Here is a 19,534-nt window from a genome sequence, read left to right on the forward strand (position 1 = left end):
TAGTTTATCATTCTAACTTTTATCCCTTTTGTTTGCTAAGACATGCAAGTACTAACTTTTGACATTAACCCCATCTCTTTCCATTTTAAAGGCTTTCCTAAATTCTCATTGTCTCAGATGGTAAGACTATCCAGTCTTAGACCAATGTCTTGAATGTTGGTGTCTACCTTCCTCTCCTTTGGATTTTTGAAAGTTGAACTGTAGTTTATGGTAAGAATAACAAGATAGGATCCTGTGAATCTCTATTAGCCAGACTATAACTGCAGGCGTCTTAGCCCTATGAGCCTGCTCAAGGAAAAGATTAGTGCATTTCTTTTCATGCCTTAAGCATCTCCTTGAGGCAGAACAGAAGCAGAAGTAATAATTTGAAATATTTGTTGTTAAATTTCCTGTAGTTTTTAATGTAGAAGGCTTAGCTTTTGTGTGTTAAAAAAAAAATTATCTTAGGTGGGACCAAGTTCACTATGGATATTTTATACTTATTCTGAGTATAAAGTAGAAGGTGGCATGTGAAAATTATTTTATTTTAATAAGTTTCAGCTGGCCAAGTATCTTTCCACAGTCTATGTTTAATAGTATTTTAATAAGATTGAATCCTGAGAATGGAAAGGGATATCATTTTGCAGAATTACAGTATTTAGAGCTGGAAAGGTGAACCTTATTATTTAATTTTAGGATCACAGATTAACTCTGGAAGCGGCCTTAGGTATCATCTAATCTAATCTCATCATTTAAATATTTAAAGGTAGCTGCAATACAGTAGTACAATAGGTGGAGCACTGGGCCTGAAATTTGTAAGACCTGTGTTCAAGACTTATTTTAGCTATGTAGCTCTGGACAAATCACTTATGCTCTATCAGTCTCAGTTTTCTTAGTGATAAAATGGGGATAATAATACCATTAATCTTAGGATTGTTGTGAGAATTAAATACAAAAATATTTGTAAAAAATGCTTAGTAGAGTGCCTACCAAATAGTAGGTAATATAAAAATGCTTATTTTCTTCCCTTTCTTTAAATAGGAGGAAACTGAAGTATAGGGAGAGTAAAAATAATCCATTTCATTTTTTTCTTCTTAACTCTGCATTCTGATTTCTCATCTCATTATTCAATTGAAATTACTTTATTAAAGTTACCAATAATTTCTTCATTTTCAATCTAATGATCTTTTCTCAGTTCATATTCTTGGCTTCTCTGTAGCTTTTGATATTGCTCATCATCCTTATCTTGATGCTCTTTTCTCTTTAGGCTTTGATGACAATAATGTCTTTTCTCTTCCTATTTGTTTTACTGTTCCTTTGTTATTATTGGTGGTGGTGATTCTTCATTTTTTTTTTTTTTGTTAAATTCTTTTTGTTTGTTTGTTTGTTTTTATTTAATAATAACTTTATATTGACAGAATCCATGCCAGGGTAATTTTTTACAACATTATCCCTTGCACTCGCTTCTGTTCCGATTTTTCCCCTCCCTCCCTCTACCCCCTCCCCTAAATGGCAAGCAGTCCTATATATGTTAGATATGTTGCAGTATATCCTAGATACAACATATGTTTACAGAACCGAACAGTTCTCTTGTTGCACAGGAGAATTGGATTCAGAAGGTAAAAATAACCCAGGAAGAAAATCAAAAATACAAATAGTTCACATTCATTTCCCAGTGTTCTTTCTTTGGTTGTAGCTGCTTCTGTCCATCATTTATCCATTGAAACTCAGTTAGGTCTCTTTGTCAAAGAAATCCATTTCCATCAGAATACATCCTCATACAATATTGTTGTCGAAGTGTATAATGATCTCCTGGTTCTGCTCATTTCACTTAGTATCAGTTCATGTAGGTCTCTCCAAGCCTCTCTGTATTCATCCTGCTGATCATTCCTTACAGAACAATAATATTCCATAACATTCATATACCACAATTTACCCAACCATTCTCCAATTGATGGGCATCCATTCATTTTCCAGTTTCTAGCCACTACAAACAGGGCTGCCACAAATATTTTAGCACATACAGGTCCCTTTCCCTTCTTTAGTATCTCTTTGCGGCATAAGCCCAGTAGTAGCACTGCTGGATTCAAAGGGTATGCACAGTTTGATAACTTTTTGGGCATAATTCCAGATTGCTCTCCAGAATGGTTGGATTCATTCACAACTCCACCAACAATGCATCAGTGTCCCAGTTTTCCCGCATCCCCTCCAATATTCATCATTATTTTTTCCTGTCATCTTAGGCAATCTGACAGGTGTGTAGTGGTATCTCAGAGTTGTCTTAATTTGCATTTCTCTCTGATCAATAGTGATTTGGAACACTCTTTTATATGAGTGGTAATAGTTTCAATTTCATCATCTGAAAATTGTCTGTTCATATCCTTTCACCATTTATCAATTGGAGAATGGCTTGATTTCTTATAAATTTTGGCCAGTTCTCTATATATTTTGGAAATGAGGCTTTTGTGATTCTTCATTTTCGAAGAACCAATGATATAAAAATAGTGATTAGACTTGCTCATGTAGTAGATTTAAGTGAGGTAGAGTTCCTCCAGAGTGGAAATCTAGTGACAGGACAAAAAAATCAAAACAGGCAATGGCTTTGGATGCAGTGGATGACCTTGGTGTTTTTAAATTTAGGTCTTTCCCAGTCCTTAATTTGTCTTGGGATTTTTCCAGGTTGTACCTGCCAACTGTGGGTATCATCTCCTAATGATCTTTCCTGGCTCTGCTCTTCTTTCTAGATTCTTTCATTTGATGATCTTATCAGCTTCCTTGGATTTCAGTTATCATTTTGATGCAGATGATCTTCAGATCTGGGTGGTGCACTGGAAGGAGCATCAGGCCTGAAATCAAGAAGACCCAAGTTCAAATTTGGCCTTAAACATTGATTAGCCATGAGATTCTAGGCAAATAACTTAATCTCTGTTTGCCTCAGTTCCTTAACTGTGAAATAGGGATTATTATAGCACCTACCTCACAGGGCGATGTGAAGATCAAATGGGATGATATTTGTAAAACACTACAGTGTTTGGTTCATAGGACCTACATAAATGTTAGTTCTTGTTGTTATTATTATCATCTTTATTATTATTTTTTATTTATTTAATTTATTATTATTTTTTCCAACTCTAACCTCTCTTCTGTCCTGCAATATCACACTGTCCTACAGACTTCTTAAACTCTTACTTAACTTAAACTTTTTCTTATTACACTGTTATTTTTGATAGTACCACCATGTTTCCAGTCACTCATGACTCACAACCTAGGCATTATCCTCAATTCCTCATTCTCTCTTTGAATATTGGAGGGTAAAAGATAAAAGAGAGGCCTTTTGCCTGTTGCCAGGTCTTGCTTTATCATCCAGTCTGTTTCCAAATTTTTGTCATTTCTTCCTTGTGACATTTCTTGTAGAAACCCCCTCTTCTCCTCTTTTACTTCCACCATGCTGGTACATTGCATTTGTTACCTACAAAGACTATTGAAATGGCCATCTAGTTGGTCTCCCTACTTCACATCTCTCTTCTTTCCAGTCCATTCTCCTAAAGTGCTTCTGACCATGTCCAACACTGTGGTCTCCCTCTCCTACCCTTTGAATTGAGTGAACTCCAATGGCTTCCTCTTTTCTTCAGGGTCAAATTATTAAATTCTCTCTTTGGTTTACTTTCATAATCTAGTCTCTTCCTACCTTTCCATTTGCCATGTACTTTATGATTTGTTAACAGTGTTCTTGCTGTTTCTTGCATAAGTTTCTTTACCTTCTGATTGGATTTTTCAAGGCCTTCTTTTCATGCCTAAAATTCTCTCCCATCATCTTTGCTTATTACTTTCCCTGCTTATCTTTAAATCTCAGATAAGTATCCATTTCTACAAGAACATTTACAAGTCTTACTGCTTTTTTTCTGAGATCATCCCATTTGTCCTGTATATATTATTTGTATGTAGTTATGGTACATAGTTAATTGCATATTTTCTCTCCCAATCAGATTGAATTTCCTGAGAACAAGGATTGTTCTTTGCTTTTTTCTGTGTATGTCCACAGTGTTTAGTAGACTGGGGTCCAGAAGAAATGCTTATTGTTGCCTTGCATAAGGCACCATAACTACTAAGTGTCAGAAGAAGAATTTGAATTAGGTAGATAAATGGATAGAGAGAGCATTTACTTAACTGAGCACTTTGTATATTCTAGTCCTTGTCAGAAATTCCAGAGATACATGTACAGTCAAACAAGTGTCCTTGTAATGACCTCTCTTCTAGTACTTCAAATGTACTTTGTGCTTTCACATACTTATTATTTTATATTCTAGGTATTTATCTTCTATCAAAGAAAACATTCTGAGAATTAGTGGCCATATTATATCTAAACTTTGCATTCTCTAGAATGCTGACAAATTGTCTTGTTTGAAATGAATATTGAATAAACGATTGTTATATTGAATTTATATGGTGATTATATGTTTCAGGCATGCTACAAACTTGTTTTGAAAAATTTGAACCTTTTCTTAAAAATGCTTTTTATATGAACATGTGCTCACATGTCTTTGTATGTATGTAATCATCCTTATAATCTAGTATATACTTTCTTGTTCATCATTAAGTAGCTTACTGAAATGGTAAACTCCTGAGTGTCAGGGCAGTGATTGGTCTGCTAAAATAACTAGCTGTCACTTTTCTTGTAAGAAGTTGAAATTAAATAAATGAAGTAAAAATGTGTAACTTGCTTTATGTGTATTACTAAGATTTAAGGGGAGGGTGAATAGTATGTCTTGCAGCCTGTTATGGAAGCAAAGTAATTCAGATGGACAATCTATTAAATTCATTTTTCATTTCATTTGAGCAGTTTTGGATTTTTTCCCCCTTATTAAATTGTTACATTTCAAATTATCTTCACTTCAAAGGAAATTGAAGTGCTTTGGTTAACAGTAATTTTTGTCTCTTAACTGCATTATTGTAGTTTGGAGCTTTGCTGGTCTAATTTGTATCCTAGGGCAAAAACCATGTTTCTAAATTGCTTTTGAATGTGTCTGACTGTTTGGCCAATGCTCTTTGGACTCCCTCAAAGAAGAATTTGCTTGAAAGCTATTATAGTTGATATTTATTTTTTGTGAAAGAAAGTGGCTGAAAAAAATTTTTTTAAAGTTGGTTTGCGTATAGAAAATGCTTCACATTTTCAAAACTATACAGTGTGCCTATATTTGTTTTCTATTTTGCCCTTCCTATTTTTCAAAGTCTGAGTAAATACTACTATAGCATAGATGAAATAAAGATCCCGTTATGATGACATAGATTTTATTCCATGGGTCTAGATTTAAAATCGACAATCTTTAGATTCCTGCAGATATTGTTGTTTTAATTGTTTCAGTCTCGTCTGTATCTTTGTGACCCTTTTTTGAGAATTTTTGGTAAAGAAACTATAATGGTTTGCTATTTCCTTCTCTAATTCATTTTTACAGATGAGGAAATTGAGGCAAACAGAAAATTGAGGTTAAATGACCTGCCCAGGGTCACACAGATAGGAAGTAGCAAGTGTCAGAGGCTGTATTTCCAACTCTGGTCTTCCTGACTCTAGGGCCAGTACTCTATCTACTGAGTCACTTTGCTACCTGCAATATACAGAAAGAACCCTCCAGAGTGATATAGCAGGTTTACAGAGAGTTGAAGACAAATTATTTTGAACAGGAGAATGAATTGAGAAAAGTAGGGCCTCATGTCAGACAGTTTTGATTTTTTTTAATATGAAAGACATGATCCCCTATTGTGAGTTTGTGATCAACACTTGAGGAAAGAAGAGAAAGTTTTTAAGAGCTGCTGTATGGAGTTTGATAATTGAGGAAAAATTAAAGGTTTGCTTTATAGCAGGGAAGACCTAGCTGAGAGTAAATATTATTTATCCTTTGTACTTTATTTATCCTGTTGTTAGAGTCGAAGGTACAGTATGTTCAGCTTTCGCTAATCATACTAATAGAATTTGGCTCAATTAGAAATAGTCTGGCCATTTGGGATAGAGATCAGTATAGATTTGTAAATCTCATATTTCTTTTAAACTACTGTGATTCTGCTTTGTTCATAGAGCCCAAGACCTTCTTTGGTATGAACACACCATGATGGGGGAAGGGAGTATTCTGTGCCAGCATCTCTCATGATCTTCAGAATCTTATAAAAACAATTCAAGTAGAAGAAATTTTTAAAATTTGCTGATACACTGTCTGATGTGGCAGCACAGAGACCTTCAGTTTGATAGCCAGACTAATACTACTCTTTTCTCCCAACCTTTTTTTTTTTTAGAGCCTCCCAAATACTGTTCTAGTTCTTTCAGTATGTGCATCAACTTTGTCATTTGTATGTATATGTCTAGAATGTAGACTGTCAAGTGAACATATTCCAAATATTCAGAATTTCTCTATTTGCTATAACTAATGGTTCCATGTATAGATGATTCAGTTCTTGGTGGAGGAGAACCTTTGTTTTTTTTTTTTTTTGTTGTTGTTGTTTGTTTGCCCTCTTTGCCAGGGCAAAATTAGCATAAGTAGCAGAGAATTGATCCATACTCTTTTGCATTTCAGCCTCAGAGGCTTGCACAATCATCTGTTATTGTTTGTTTTTTGTTCTGGAAAAGGATCATGACATCAGGGAGGTGACATGATCACATGCAAGTGAATTGAATTTAAAGGAAAGAGGGCTGTGCAGGGTCACTTGACTCACCATACGCTCCAGAACCATCTGGATCTAGTGGCCAGATATAGATCAGGTTGAATCTCCTTCCATTTTAATCTTGGCCTGTAGTCTTGACTTTTCTTTCTTCCTTTCATTGTTTAAATTAATTTTTTAAAATAAAGCTTTTTATTTTCAAAACATATGCAAGGATAATTTGACAACATTGACTCTTTTTAAAAAAAATTATAACTTTTTATTGACAGAACATATGCATAGGTGATTTTTTTACAACATTATCCCTTGCACTCACTTCTGTTCCGACTTTCCCTTCCCTCCCTCTACTCCTTCCCCTAGATGGTAAGCAGTCCTATACATGTTAAATATGTTGTAGTATATCTTAGATACAATATATGTGTGCAGAACCGAACAGTTCTCTTGTTGCACAAGAATTGGATTCAGAAGGTATAAATAACCCGGGAAGAAAAACAAAAATGCAAGTAGTCCACATTCATTTCCCAGTGTTCCTTCTCTGGATGTAGCTGATTCTGTCAATCATTGATCAATTGGAACTAAATTGGATCTTCTCTTTGTCTAAGATATCCACTTCCATCAGAATTGATCCTCATATAGTATTGTTGTTGAAGTGTATAATGATCTCCTGGCTCTGCTCATTTCATTCAGCATCAGATCATGTAAGTCACTCCAAGCCTCTCTGTATTCATCTTGTTGGTCAGCATTGACTCTTGAATAACCTTGTGTTTCAGATTTTCTTCTCCTTCCCACACAGCCTCTCTTAGATGGCAAGCAATCCAATATATGTTAAACATGTTAAAATATATATTAAATTCTGTGTGTGTGTATGTGTGTGTGTGTGTGTGTATGTATGTGTAGATACGGATTTAAACAATTATACTATTCTCTTGCTACACAAGAGAAATCAGATAAAAAAAGAAAGTAAATGAGTAAGAAAACAAAATACAAGCAAACAACAACAAAAAGAGTGAGAATGCTATGTTGTGATCCACACTCCGTCCCCAAGACCTTTCTCTGGGTGTAGATGACATTCTTCATCACAAGATCATTGGAATTGTTGGCTTTTCAAGTTAAATAATTTACTGTCATTTTGGTAGCTGATAATGCTGTGTTCATCTTCATTGAAGGTTTCTTATACTATTGCTGAAATCAGTGCTAAAAAAGCACAGGAGCAAGCACACAGCCTTGCTTTACTGCATTGATTACTGGAAAAGCACTAGAAAATTGTTCATTGTCCAGAATACATCCATGTAAGCATCCCATCATGAAACTGGGGTCAATTCTGATGAATTTCTCTGGGCAATCAGATTTTGCCATAACCTTCCACAAACTCTTAGGACTGACGGTATCAAAAGCCTTGGTCACGTCTGTACATTGTCTATAAAATTTGTTCTGATCCTTGCATTTTACCTGGAATTGTTGGCAGCAAACAAGGGCATTAGAAGGAGATTGAGAAAGATAGAAATAAAAGGAATTCATGTTTAAAGAAAGAATTCAAATCTAGCAATTTGGAGGTCGCACATTTATGAATGATGGTGAGATCTGAAATATGAACATTCATCTTATTATAGGAGTTGTGCAGACTGATGAAGGGGAGATGAGAATGTTTGGTAATCTATCAGTGTTCATATTGAAGTTCCTGAATCATAGAGCAGGGGTTGAGATAGTGAGGAAATCTATGTTTCCAGTTTCTAAACTCTTGGAGAAAGAATGGTAAATGGCTTAAAGACTGTGAAATTACTGGAAAAAGATCCTATCCTATCTGGATAGGATAATTTTGATGGGGCAAACCTCAAAGCTAGAGCGTTATAAGAATTTTGAGGAGAGATAATAGGTTTTTTCTTGAAAGTTTTTTCATTACTGTTTTGGATTTGTTTTCCCAGTTCCTGGCAAAGTACATGGTAAATGGTACATGATCCTTCCTTCCTTCCTTCCTTCCTTCCTTCCTTCCTTCCTTCCTTCCTTCTTTCCCTCCTTCCCTCCTTCCCTCCTTCCCTCCCATATGCTTGGGTAATTTTTCAGCATTGATCCTTACAAAACCTGTTCCAACTCTTCCCCTCCTTCCCCCTACCCTCTCCCCTAGATGGCAGGTAGACCCATAACTGTGTTAAATATGTTAAAGTATATGTTAAATGCAATATATATATATACATACATACAATTATCTTGCTGCACATGGTAGTTTCTTAACTGGTTATTGGCCAGAATTAGGGTAGAGCTAGATGAGAAGCTGACAATGGGAAAGATGACTTTTTGTTTTCAGTACATATCATCTCCAAAATACAGACATAAATGAAGAAATACATGGTATTTTTGTAGTCATAGAATAGGAGAAGTACTCATTGACTGCTATTTGCCCCTATAAAGTCCTAAAATGAAGAAGAATTTTGCTCTCATTCTCAAAGACACCATGAAGCATAGTAGACAAGACAAAAGAGAAACTGGATTAGTGAATATTTAGTGAGCAGGTCCCTAGGGCCCTGGGTTAACTTGAATTTTCTACTAATTCCTCTGTCTTACCCTTAGAGAGATGGATGACAATTTACTCAAAAGATATTTATATATGGAATGTTCAGTGGTTCCCAGGAGAGCTGACATAGTGATGTTTTTCTTAGACAGTTTGGTGAAGTGTAGTGAATTAAATATTATGTCCACTATAAGAGTAGGTTTCAAGGCAAAAGAGTTCTAAATCTATTCTTGCAAAAGGAGAATTACAATTGCTACCAGCTTAATGATGGGGCAGGATAATTGTTTGTATGTTCTAATTCTTTTTTTCTAAAGACACCTAAACATACCTAGATGGTTGAAGAGGGCTGAAATGTTGTTTTCTTAAGGCAGATTTATTGACATAAGTAGAATGATTATTTCCTTTGTCTGTAAACTTAACTATATTAAATATAGTTATCATCCACTTTTCTCCCACTAGAATGACAGATCTTTATATAGGTTCTGACTTGCATGGCACAGTTACTTTGTCAGAAAAAGTTGTAGTCTGACTTTGTCTTGTTATATAGTTTTAATTATGTTGCAAATCATTGGTATCTTCTTTCTACAGGATCACTTGTTCTCTACATTGGCACTAGAGAGGAGTATCGGATAAAGGCCAAGCAAAGTCTGAGTACTGCTCAAACAAGTGGAGAGTCATAGAATTACAGTGAAAGGAGGCTTGTCTCTTAGATTTCCTTTCATTTTCTTCCTTGCCTTTCTTGAGAATGAAAATTCTCTTGGTAACAATTATTTGAAATGCCTTTTATTGCTTCCTTTCTTTTGTGAATCCAATTTCCTTATCACGTTTATATTATTGATGAGTATATTTATTAAATGGGATTGAAAATAAAAGATAAAGCATTGAACAAAAATCTCAGCAAACTGACTCAGAAGGTCTAGAAGCATTGATTTCTCAATAGTTGCAGAGATTTCTGATATGTTTTGGTCAGAACTACACTTTTTACTGGGAGTATAGAGTTGCTCTGTGGCCATTTTAGGAGATTATTCTTCCATGTCAAAGTTCTAATGTTACTCACTCAGATTCCTTTGAGGATGGCATTTACTTCCTGACAGGATTGCATTCCTGACTGTATACTTCTGACTGGTTACCCCTTTTATGGTCTGAATTTTCTTAATCTCTTTCTGATCTCTAATGTCTCTATTGTGTTTCTATATGATAAGATTCTCTTTTTACCTAATAGAGTAACAGTAATGCAAATTCGTCATCCACAATAGTCAGCAAACTTTTATTAAGTACCTGCTATCTGCTAGTGTATTGCACATTAAGGATACCAAAAAAAAAAAAAAAAAAAGACAATCCCTGTCCTGAAAAAAACTTAAAATCTAATGAGGGTAAGGGGAGAATCTACAGTGATTTGGAAGGAAGGGTTAGAGAAATACCCACAAAATACCATATCTTGAGATGAGAAATGAGAAGATATCTGAGATAATTTCCTTAAATGGAAGTTTGGAGTCCCCAACTTTGAGAGAAGGAAAAGATATTGATGAGGTAGTATACTAAGACTGATGAGATTTTTGAAGGATGATGAGATTACCACAGTAATGAACTTTCTATAGTGTATGCGAGAAGTCAGAGAGATCCTAGCACAGACCAGAAATGTGATATGTTTCATGTATTTCTTCTCCTGATTTCTTTTTAGTAAATAAAGTATCTTTCTATTTTATGTGTCCTGTTGTAGAACAACATTTTTTGACTTTAAGCATTGCCTTTACTCTAAAAGTTTCAGACAGTTCAACACAGTTCTCTTAATTTATTTCTCATTTTATCATAAATATGACATTAAATTAAGGAGGAAAATCTAAAAAACTGCCTTTTTGAAAAGATGGCTCAAGCCTGTTGTAACAATGTAATGTGACCTTTTGTATCTTTCATATTCTGGCTGAATTAGGAACAATGAAGGCGAAATATGAGTGTTTTAATGATCATTTTAATGTAATTATTTAAAGTTTATATTTCTTTGACTGAGGAATGAATATTATTATTTTTACATATATGTTTCAGTTCCATATGGATAGATTGGACAGTAAACCTCATCTATTTAAAATTTTTATTCAGTCTTTCATATAGACCCTTTATTCGCAGTCATATTTTCTTTAAAATTTTGTTTCTGCTATTTCTTAGCTATGTATTCTTGGGCAAGTCATTCATCTTGTAATGTTCAACTTTATTACAAACAAAATTCATTCCATAAATCTTAAAATACTATGTTAATGTCAGGTGCTTTTATTTTAAATCATGGGTTAGTATCACTGTCTCAATCTCTGTTTTATAATCCCTAAACACCATATAATCAGCTTAATTACTTATTTTTTCTTTTGTAGTTGTATTTAATTATTTTTCTCATATTTCTTTTTCTTGGAATGTTTTAAAGTCAAGTATTCTGCCTGCTGCCCATGTGCGTTTTTCTGCAGTTCTCAAATGTCTTTTTTTTTTGAGGGATAACAGCTATCTTTTTATTGGTGATTTGGCTCTATTTTGCAGAGCATAAAATTTTGTGTTGCATCTTGAATTCCTTTGCTTTTTTGACAGTTTTCTATTTCTTTCTATGATTTCTTATGACTGCAGAATAATCTTGAGTTAGTTGAATTTCCTTTATATTCTGTTATATTCAAAGTTCTTCTGCCATTTACAGAACTTGTTGATTTTTCATTCAAATTATTAAATTTGGTGATTGTATCAAGGAGTTTGAATTGAGCAATTTTTCCCCTGGAAGCTATCTGTAGATTCTCTGTATTAATGCTTAATTAATTAAATAGCAGTTTAATTTTGGGGTTAACTCCTTTATCTAGTTTTTAAGGCTAATCACTTTAATTTATATATAAACTATATATGTTCTTTTAATATTATTGCCTAATAATATTAATATGTGGGGGCAGCTAGGTAGACCAGTGGATAGAGCATCAGGTGAAATCAGGAGGACCAGAGTTCAAATCTGGTCTCACACACTTAATGCTTCCTAGCTGTGTGACCCTGGGCAAGTCAGTTAACTCCAATTGCCTCAGGGTAAAAAATAATATGTATATATTCTTTTAAATATAACTGCTTAATTATAATTAATACACCTTCATTGCCCATGTTTTTTCCTACATTTGTTTTCTTATATTTAAAATTTGTCATTTTCACCTTACATCATCGTTTTGGCTTCCAGCTCAGCCCTCACAGCTATTATATGGAGAAGCTCTTGTGAAGTGTGAACTAGCCATCTCTACTTTATCTACTAGTTGTTATGTAGAAGGCAAGCAAGCCAGTGTAGTTCATGTAGCAGCTGTATTGAGATGCAGAATATCATGTTTAGGCAAGTGGGACCAACACCACCATCACCACATTAACAACCATCTCCCCTCAGAATACTGATGGACATAGTGGGGGATCCTTAACACAAGAGCTTTGCAAATAGAAGTGCCTTCATCTGTGCTCTTACACATTATCTTGGAAAGCAACCCTTGAATCAGTGCCTCCTATCAACTACACCTGTGCATTTCTGAAACTACTAAAGACTAAGGAAAGTTCTTGTCACCAAAGTCCTTGTTACTATCAAATAGTTCAACATATAAAATTAATATAAATTTTATCAGTGGATATGACATAAAGAGGCATTACTATTTCATATTCCTATTCTTTGTACCCTCAAGTACATGGAACTTTTCCATCTGATTTGTAGCTTCTGTGTTTTGTCTCATTCATTAGAATATAAGTTCCATGAGAGCAAGGATGGTTATACTTTTTGTATCCAATGTGTATAATGTAATACTTTGCACAAACCAAACACTCTAAAATTATTTATTAATTTATTATTAATAATTAACTAATATATCTTAATGTCTTTTTGATTATTTGGGACAGAATGTGTACATCATAGGTGTTTTTTTTCCCCCAAATCTGTTAATTTAGTTTTTTAAAAGCTGCATTGAGACATCTAAATTCTGATTAAAAAACTGTTCTGATTAAAAACTCCTAATTTCTTGCTCAATTAATTTAATTTCTCTCTTGGATCATTCTGGAATTTCCTATTGTTGATTAATATTCTGAAAATCCATAGGATCCATTTCTTTAAAAAATAGTTTGTAATATGTAATATTTAAAAGATAACATTGTATTCTTTCTGGTGGGCTTCTCTTTGTTGATTTATCTGCTTGTGTTTTTGACTGTTATTATAAGGTTTTCTTTTGAAATCTTTGGCATTTTAAGCTTTTAAAAATATTTTCCTGTAACTTTTTTTTAACTTTTTCCCTTTTTGCTGAAATTGGGTAGCCTCCTTACATGTTTGTTCATATCACCCTCCTAGATCCTTACTTCAAGAGCTCTCTATGAGAAATGATACTAGTCACACTTGGTTTTCAGTATTTGTTTCTTCTGAACTGGAATAGCCATGCATGTCATATCTCAATCTTAATATTTGGATTGTCCTTTCTCTTCAATGAATGGGAATAATTAATTTTTGCCAATTCTTGAAGAGGGAGACAAAGGAAAAGCCTGCCACTAGTGTCTCTACGGTGGGTTGTGTGGAATGTTTCTGTCAGAATGGAGCATGTTTTCAACTCTCTTGCTTCCCTTTTTTCTAGACATGGTTGTGTGAATTGATGCCAACAGTATCTCTCTATATTCTTGGACATCCTCAAATGGCCTCCACTACCTGTTCTTGATTCAGTTGTGTTCCTAAGGATTAGATATTTTTGCTTTTGATTCATAAAAATTTTACCTTTTCAGTGTTCTTTATTTCTCTGACCTTTGAATTTAGCTATGATTTTCTATATTATCTGTGACATAATTCCACTTTTTTTTTTCTTTTTTGAGGGTTAGAGAGTTAAAGGGACTGAGTGACTAATATGCTATCTTGCTAGTTTTGTAAATCTCAGAACATACTACCATTATTTTTGCTGTAATTATTAGTATGTCATGATGTTTACTAGTAGTATATTTTTACTGAAACAATAAAGTATTTTATAAACTCTATAAACATTTAGGGAAGCATTTAAAAATATGATGAAGATTATTATCCATAAGTGTAATCACGAGTTATTGGATAAATATGTTTTTCTGTCCTTTTTTTTGTTGTTGTTTTATTCTTTGGTTTTAAAGTTGCTGCCTTCATTTACAAATGATGTAGTCATTACTTCCTGTGCCTTTTTCTGTATATATCCTGACTCCATTTATCAGATCTTCTTAAAAGGCAGAAGAATTATTGGTAAACCAAGTAATATTTCTTGTATGTGTTATCTAGTTTGGTATACCCCAATAACTATAGTTAGAAATTAAAGAGAATTATTGTTTAAAAGACAGCTTACTGTGTGACATTATTTGGAGCATAACCCTATTCCTCTATTTGAGAAATTGTTTTGAAGAATGAGCAGAATTTTGTCAGGTAAATCATATACACTTAAACCTAAAAGAGATCATAGAAATCCTTTAAACTATTTTCTTGATTTTTTTTTTTTAATGAGGAATTTCAACTTAAGAAGTTGTTTTGGCAGGGCTTACATATATAGTAAATAGAAGAGCTCTTCTATCCACACATTGTAGAGGAGAAGCAGAGGATGAGAATGGCATAAGCAAAGGCACCTGGAATGGGGGAGCACAAGGTATGCAAAGGAGAAAATCAAGTATCCCCAATGCCTGGAGTGTGGTCTTCATGGAATAGAATTGTGTGGGAAAAGACAGGAAGGACAAAGGGATGTCAGAAATCACTTCTTTATTAATATGCCCTGCTTCATTTCTGATGGATACGTCCTGTACTGGATTTTTTTCTTTCTTTTTTGCTATGACTTCCCAGTGGTCTATAGCTTTGCTGCTTTACTCAAAGCCTTGTTTTATTGTGGAATATGGCTGTAATCCTCTGCATATTTATGAAATACATGGCTTTGAAAGAACAAGACTGGAGTAGGTTCACTTAAAGATCACAAATAAATGGTTGTTTAATGTGTAAAAGTTTTTGTGTTTTCAAGAGGGTACATATTACTTTGTTTATGAATGATTTTGAAGTCACTTTATTATAAAATAAGAATTTTATAATTCTTGATACTTACAGTTGACAATGATTCCCTTGCAAATGGCATATTTGGATTAAAAAAAATTTTTTTTTTATGTTGAATTTATCCCACAGGACCCCTGATGATCTCTCCAGCTACATTGTGGCTTTGCAACAGAGGGAGGTTGAGCTGACAGAAAAGAGCACCAGTAGTACAAGCAGGTAAGGGTGCCATGAATTTCATTCTTGGTATAAATGACTCTCATTTCAGGCTATTCTTGGAGACTTTAATTGAAAGGAAGGTTGTCTTCTTTCCATTTTAGAGCTAGCCACAATTTGTGCTCTTACAGGATTATATTCTTGCTTCTACTCTATCTTTAATCAATAAGGTCAATAATATCAATAAGGTTAAAATTTAAAGAATTCAGACTGTGAATATGCTGTTTCATATCCTTTGTAAAACCCAATTTCAAGTGAAAATTGCTTCATTCTTGAAAAAGATTTGTACAACTTTCTTGATTTCTAAGTAATTTCATCCCCTCATGCTAGATGTCTGATTCCTGTAGTATGTTTGTCTTTGAGCAGTACCATTCAACTCTTTGCAGTTATAAAATTCCCCATCTCTTTTTTCCATGACATGAATATTGAAGTTCTTTATGAAAAAAATGTGTTTGTTTAAGAACTAAAGAAAGCCCAGTAATCATCTTGTCCATGATTGATCCATTGATGGTGAGGGAGAGATAATGCTGAGCCTGGGTGTGCATCATTGATTATCATGTTTCAGCTCCTATCATCCCCTGAAAAATGGCTTTTCTATGATTTATTAGTAACGAGAAGGAATTTTTTGTTGTTTTTGTGGTAGTAGTAGTTTTGCTTCTGACTGCAAAAAATAGAGATTTAGAAGCATCTGGTCACACCAAAAGTAATTCCATCCATAAACTTTTGAAATTTCAAACAATAATGATTGCTTTTGCATTTGGATGAAATTTGCATTGTCATAAGTGACCTCAGATTGTTTTGACAAATTATTCCATTGTGTATTTAAACAGACTAGATTTTAGTTAATTGTATACTTTTTTTGCATTTTTTTTTTGCATGTATCCAAATACATGCAAAAATAGTTTTCAACATTCACCTTTTCGAAATGTTGTATTCTAAATTTTTTCTCTCCCTTTTCCTGTTCTCTCTTCCCTAGACATCAAGCAGTTCAATATAGATTAAAAATGTGCAATTCTTCTAAACATGTGTCCATATTCGTCATGCTGCATAAGAAAAATCAGATCAAAAGGGGGAAAAAAATCTGAGGAAAAAATAAAACAAAACAAGCAAACAAATAGTAAAAGCAAAAAAAGGTGAAAATACTTTGCTTTGATCCACATTCAGTCTCCATAGTTCTTTCTCTGGATGTGGATAACTCTTTTCACCACAAATTTATTGGAATTGCCTTGAATCACCTCATTGTTGAAAAGAGTCAAGTCCATCACAGTTGATCATCACATAATCTTGTTGATGTGTACAATGTTACTTCACTTCACTTACTTCACTTAACATAAGTTTTTGTAAGTCGTTGTAATCTCTTCTGAAAATAGCCTTATTACTGTTCTTATAGAACAATAGACCCAGTAGAGACACCGCTGGATCAAAGGGGGTTTTTTTTTTTATAGTTTGATAGACCTTTGAGCAGTGTTCCAAATTGCTCTCCAGAATGGTTGGATCATTTCATAATCCCACTACCAGTGCATTAGTGTCCCCAGTTTTCTCAACTCCCCTCCCACATTTATCATTATCTTTTCCTGTCATCTTCAATCTGAGAGCTGTGAAATGGTACTTCAAAGTTGTCTTAATTTAAATTTCTCTAATCAACAGTGATTCAGAGCATTTTTTTAATATGACTAGAAATGGCTTTAATTTCTTTGTCTGAAAATTATCTGTTTATAAATTGGATAATTTTCTATATTTTTTCTATCAAAAGTTTTTTTTTAAATGTTGTTTCCTTTTATGATTTATTTAGACAATATGGAGTAGGAATTCAACATCCCTGAAAAGAGTGTAAGAATAAAGCAGACATTCCCCTTATCATGTTCTTCCCATATACTTTAATATCAACAATTTGATTTAAAATTCAGTTTAAAAGAACACTTGTCTTTGAGGAAATCTAGTATAGCAAAAAAAAAAAAAAAAAAAAAAAAAAGCCTTGGTATGCAAAGATTGTAAATTAGTCCACATTACTGCCACTGGTACCTTGTTTTCGGCAAGGCACTTAACATTTGGATTTTGGGGTTGCCATCTATCAAATAGAAATCAACTTACAGAGTCATAGTCATGTCAGAGTACTTTGAGTGTTTCCAAAGAAAGATATTTTCTGACTAATGCTTTATTACTTAATTGTAGTTAGTTGAAGGCAGCTTGTTAGATGCAACAGTGGATGACCTACTGTGCCTGTAGTTAGGAAACCTGAGTCACATCCAGCCCATGATACTTACTAGCCATGTGACAGTCATTAGCTGTTATTTGCTATTAAATTAGATGTTGTAGCATGAGGATATGAGCAAAAATGAACATAACTCATGCCTTCAGACTTTGTATTTGATTACTATCTATACCCACTCTACTCCCCAAAACTTATTGATAAACTGGAATGTCATTAGAAAGCTCAGATTTCCTGTAACCCTAAGGATTTATCGAGAGTGTTGGAAACCAGAATCTTTGTTTCCATGCCAGTATAATTCGGTTGCCATTGAACTCTGCTTGCCCCTTTAAATATAATCTTTCAACAGAGTTACTCATTCCTATAACTATGAAATATCCTTATTTTTATTTTATTGTTTTAACGGGACTTTTTTTTTTTTTTGGCTCAGACATTTCTTTTTGCTTTAGTATGATGACTTACAGGATATGAGTTAGTTTGCTAGTATAAACTATAAATATCCCTTTTCTGTCATATAATTGATGCCTACATTCTTTCCTTTATTTTAACAGCATTAATTTGGGTGGAACTCTTTCTTCTATCTTGCTTTTTAAAATTCAAATATTCATTTTCTTTTTGCTGAATTGAAGAAGGTATTCCTAACAAAGCTTACAATTACAGTTACAATAGGTTATTAAGAAATAAATTTTTCCTGGAAAGGTAGTAGTAGAGAGCAATTTTGTTTCATATTTTTTCTTCTCAATCCTCACCGCCTCATCTTTCTTCTTCCTCACTTCTATGAATTGTGCATTGTCATTTCTCTACACACTCCTGCTGTGGAGATGGCTAGGGGCTATCTAGTTAATGATGAGAGGGATTAGTGCTCCTAATATCATATTACTTCACTGTGGAATACATGTGCATGCAAATTCACTCTCTCTACCTTAATGTCAGTTTTGAGAATTCCTGTAGTGAGTCTTCTATATTGTGCTTTCTCTGAATATTAACAACTGTTGACTCATTGTCTGTATTTTCTTATGTATGAAGTAATAATACCAATCTCCAAAACAGTAAGCTTTTTGATTTAAAAGAAAAACAAAAACCAATAGCCTTTCAGCGTTAAAGTTAAGACTGTATTTTGGAAATTCATCAGAAGGTAAAAAAAGATGTATGCTGCTGTTCTTATTGGTAAACAGAGAGTGATAAAGACAGTGAAAAGTGTTAGGTTTTGAATTTCTTATTAAGTGGTTTAAGTCATTCTCTGTTGCTAGAACAATTTGTATATACTAGTTGAACTATTTGGATCTTTGAATATTATTAATGTCTTTTAGACAGAGGTAGAAGGGGAAGGATATGATTTCTTTCTTTCCACATGACAGAAGCAAAAAGGGAAAATGAGTAAAATCAATCACAACCTTCTGGGTAAAATAATGGAAAGTGCTATTAATAGCACATGGTGTATTGCACTGATATTTGTATTCTTTGACTACAAGTTGCATAAATGTAGTATCAAGTGGCAAGAGCAATAGGAGCCATCATTGAACCTCAGAAGCAACCAGCAAAAAATGATAATAAATATTTTGAAAAGGAAGGACAATGGAGCAATTCCTTGATGAGACAAGTAAGCAGCCCCACCTTACAGGGTGTGAGAAATTGATAATCCTTTGGAAAATTGCTGAGTATGAAATTAAGAGAGATTAATTTAATTATGAATTCTATTAAAATTACTGTTATTAGCGTCTTCTGAAGTTTCTCCCAGGATATATTCTAAAATGGTGACCTACTATCTTCTAAGATTATCACTTCCTTACCTAAATGAATTCTTTGTTTTGAGGATCTATTTTCATGACTGTGATTTTGGTTTATTAAAAAGTTTAGCTCAGAGAGCTTAAGTTACTTACCTGAAATTTCACTGTTAAACAGGCATGTGAGACAGGTGAGATCTTCTTGATTCTCTCTAGTGCTCTGTCTCTTAGGCAGACTAACC

The 19,534-nt window shown here is 33.7% G+C and overlaps 1 protein-coding gene across 2 annotated transcripts in view; it reads left to right on the plus strand.

The window, feature by feature from the left end:
• Positions 1–19,534, plus strand: part of MAD1L1 (mitotic arrest deficient 1 like 1) — an 872,812-nt gene that overhangs the window by 113,669 nt on the left and 739,609 nt on the right. For both annotated transcript variants that reach the window (XM_052000199.1, XM_052000207.1), the window contains exon 10: positions 15,276–15,362. In XM_052000199.1, coding sequence (XP_051856159.1) covers positions 15,276–15,362 — 87 coding nt within the window. The remainder of the gene's footprint in view (positions 1–15,275; positions 15,363–19,534) is intronic.

This window comes from Antechinus flavipes, chromosome 1 (genome assembly GCF_016432865.1).
Source record: "Antechinus flavipes isolate AdamAnt ecotype Samford, QLD, Australia chromosome 1, AdamAnt_v2, whole genome shotgun sequence".
In the NCBI taxonomy this organism is placed as follows: domain Eukaryota; kingdom Metazoa; phylum Chordata; class Mammalia; order Dasyuromorphia; family Dasyuridae; genus Antechinus; species Antechinus flavipes.